The sequence below is a fragment of the Priapulus caudatus genome, unplaced genomic scaffold (assembly GCF_000485595.1).
Source record: "Priapulus caudatus unplaced genomic scaffold, Priapulus_caudatus-5.0.1 Scaffold3621, whole genome shotgun sequence".
Classification (NCBI taxonomy): Eukaryota; Metazoa; Priapulida; class Priapulimorpha; order Priapulimorphida; family Priapulidae; genus Priapulus; species Priapulus caudatus.
In genome coordinates, this window is record NW_014580682.1 from 11,711 (window position 1) to 15,205 (window position 3,495).

Sequence of the window (3,495 nt, forward strand, 5' to 3'; positions counted from 1 at the left end):
AACAGATACTCATAACGAACTAATTCCATGAATATTTATAGAACCACATGCACATACGATACAGTGGAACTTTCTTTGCTTGCGTAATGTTTCCCAATAGGCTATTATCGTATCGTAATAACAGGCATATAACATTTATCCTGAGAGATTTATGCGCTGACGCATTTTTCCTGACATATTTATACGCTCGCTCCCACAGCCCTGACGTGCATGGCGCATGAAAGCGCACGCGATTGTACACGATCGATTGAAAGAAGCATGTAAATATCCAGGAGGAAGGCGGATAAATGAAGGATTCGCATTAATATTTGACGTTCGTGCATGAATGAGATTCTTCATGTAAAATAATTAATCAGCGCACAGCGCCATCTGCAGAGAGAAAATTGAAGTTATTGTTCGGTTTAGACGATGTAATCAAAATTCGCAGCTGGTCGGAAACACGCCGTTACACGCGTGATCCCAAATCACAGCCGACGACTGTGGTCACGTGGCATAGGCTACTAATTAAGCTACGTCATAATGTCATTTACATTTTTCTAACGAGATTACCAACGGCTAGTGGTCTAGACTGCCCTAACTATCAACTGCATATCAGAATTATTTAGGGGCATGGTGTGATGGACCAGTCTATGGATTTATTAATTAATATTTTTTGCAGGCGTCAGCCATGTAATTTTAGTTATGTCCATAGATAAATCTATGCTACCTGAAAATAATACATGAAAAATTCATTCTCAGTCAGCGACAGCAACGTGGACTGATGACAGTATGACAATGAATTTAACTGCAAGCGAATTTCCAGTTATAATGAACAAAAATCACAACGAGCGTAGTAACCTACTAAAAATCCGTCCATGCTCTTTTATTGAAATATGATAGGTCGAGTATCCGCATCAAACTAGTCTACCATACTAGTCTACCTACATCTATCCAATATAGTCACACATATTACATACTCGCGTTGAAACGTGTTATATATATATATGAACATGTGAAACTTATTGTTTTATTGCTGTTGTTGTTGTTGTTATTATTATTATTATTATTACTGTTGTTGTTGTTTTTAACAGTACATGTTGTAGTGACGTCTCGGCCAGTCGCTATAACTTTGTCATTGCACTTCAATAATGCATTCCATAGCGCGGAAGTCTTACGAGTTCTTCTGAGGTACTTTTATGGTCACCTGTAAAGGAATAGATTGAACTTTTATTTCTAGAGAAGTTATTTCATATTAAGTGTTGATAGCGAGAGGAAAGATGACGAAAGGCGGAGTGATACAGATGAAACATTGAGAGCCATGCATGTACGCACGCAAACAGGCACACAACGTAAGAGAATGAGAGAAAGAGAGCGCGCGCGAGGGAGGGAGAGAGAGAGAGACCAAGAGATCGAGGGGAAAAGTGAGTAAGAGAGCGAGAGAGAGAGAGAGAAAGAGGAAGTGTGTGTGTAATAAGTGTGTTTAGACGACGATGAGTACATCGTGTTGCTACTTGCCGTCTTTACTTCCGTGTAGAGATGGAGACCGTACTCTCCCAGCTCTCGTCCGAATCCAGACATCTTATATCCGCCAAACGGAGCCGCGGCATCAAACTTGTCATAGCAGTTTACCCTGCATGGCAACAGCTCTAGTAACGTTAGTAGTTACCCTGCATGGCAACAGATCTAGTAACGTTAGTAGTTACTCTGCATGGTGCGGCCCGCTAAAACCGATTGTGAGCGGTACAAAATAATACCCACAATTAGCGTGGTCTATATTAATTTAAAAAATGTTATTATAAATTAACAAATTATGTTAAAGATAATGTTGATTCGTCTCTGAACCACGCCATACTAGCCATGAAGCATAGCTTGCTGAATATAACAGCTGAATATCTTACCAAACGGTGCCTGCTCTTATGCCCTGTGCCACCATTAACGCCTTATCTAAATCCTTCGTAAAGACAGATGCGGCCAATCCATACTGTGTCTTATTCGCTCGTTCGTATAATTCATCCATACCGTCGAATCTCATGATCTGCATAACTGGTCCGAAAATCTGGGGAAGAAATCTCGCGGTACATATTTTTCGGCTGTTCCTCGGATTCTTATGTTTCCCGTCTTCATTTTTCGTTTATCGTAAATCATCGACTGCTAAATCAATCACTGATAGCTATTATATCCTGGTGGCTGCATGGCAAAAACATGGTCAACTCGCTGACATTCAGTTGATAAATCACAACCTGCTCAATTCTATCCGCTAGCTGTCATTGACTATTGTTGAGCGGTCGAGTATTACGTTTACGTTTACGCTGCCGATTGTTGGTCGAATAGTTAAAATGTCGAGCGACTCGTTAACTTCTAAACGTCGATAGTGTAAACCTAGCTTTACCTAAGCGACGTTGGTTCGCTTTAACTGCGTCTGTTCTCCATAACACCGCGATGAGAGCGCGCGAGATAAACAAAAACAACAAGAATAGATTAAACACCTCTTCCTTTGCAATTCTCATGTCATCATTCACGTCGGCAAACACCGTCGGCTGGATGAAGAAACCTCGGTCGCCGTGTCGGCTGCCTCCCGTGAGCATGGTGGCGCCCTCTGTCCGTCCTGACTCAATCAGCTCCATGATCTTGTCAAACTGAACTTCGTCGATCTACATCACGTGACCGAAGAAACACGGTAAAATAATTGGAGATATACGTTTAATGCGACGAATTGTCAGTGACGTCATGTATGAATGACACGAGGAAGATAACTGTGCGACTAGAGAGATATTTGTGTTGTTATGACAACAACGATTGTTGTTAAAAACATCCCGTTTACCGGTACGGTGCGAATTAGTATACCACACTCTTAACCACATACGGCAAATAGTTATAATAATAAATCATTTATATTGTTGTTATTTCATTTATTATTATTTATTACCTATTCCAAGTTTATGATGATGATAATAATGATTATACAATATTAATACTATTATTATTATCATTATTGGTTATGGTTGCAATGGCACCTGTGGTCCCTGGTCTGTCTCCATGTTGAATGGGTCGCCTAGCTTGCTCAGCTTTGCTCGCTGCACGCTCCTCTCTACAAACTCATCGTACGCCTTGCCCTCTACGAAGATACGTGTGCCAGCACAGCAGCACTGACCCTGGTTGAAGAATAGACCGAGGTGACTCATCTCTACTGCCTGCGCCACTGTAAGGAGAAAGGAAGCCGTGAGAGAAGAGACCAGCAGGTGATAAGGGAGAGAGGGGGAGACCAGCAGGTGATGAAGGAGGGAGGAGGAGACCAGCAGGTGATAAGGGAGGGAGGAGGAGACCAGCAGGTGATAAGGGAGGGAGGGGGAGACCAGCAGGTGATAAGGGAGGGAGGGGGAGACCAGCAGGTGATAAGGGAGGGAGGGGGAGACCAGCAGGTGATAAGGGAGGGAGGAGGAGACCAGCAGGTGATAAGGGAGGGAGGAGGAGACCAGCAGGTGATAAGGGAGGGAGGAGGAGACCAGCAGGTGATAA

General features: G+C 42.8%; 1 protein-coding gene across 1 annotated transcript in view; it reads right to left on the reverse strand.

Annotated features, from left to right (window-relative positions):
- Positions 1–845: 845 nt before the first annotated feature.
- Positions 846–3,495, reverse strand: part of LOC106819529 (aldehyde dehydrogenase, mitochondrial-like) — a 13,662-nt gene continuing 11,012 nt past the window's right edge. Inside the window, exons 7-11 of the mRNA XM_014824146.1 lie at positions 2,994–3,178; positions 2,466–2,630; positions 1,878–2,035; positions 1,495–1,609; positions 846–1,183 (exon numbers count right to left, since the gene is read on the reverse strand). Of these exons, the coding sequence (XP_014679632.1) occupies positions 1,151–1,183; positions 1,495–1,609; positions 1,878–2,035; positions 2,466–2,630; positions 2,994–3,178 (656 nt within the window). The 3' untranslated portion in view covers positions 846–1,150. The remainder of the gene's footprint in view (positions 1,184–1,494; positions 1,610–1,877; positions 2,036–2,465; positions 2,631–2,993; positions 3,179–3,495) is intronic.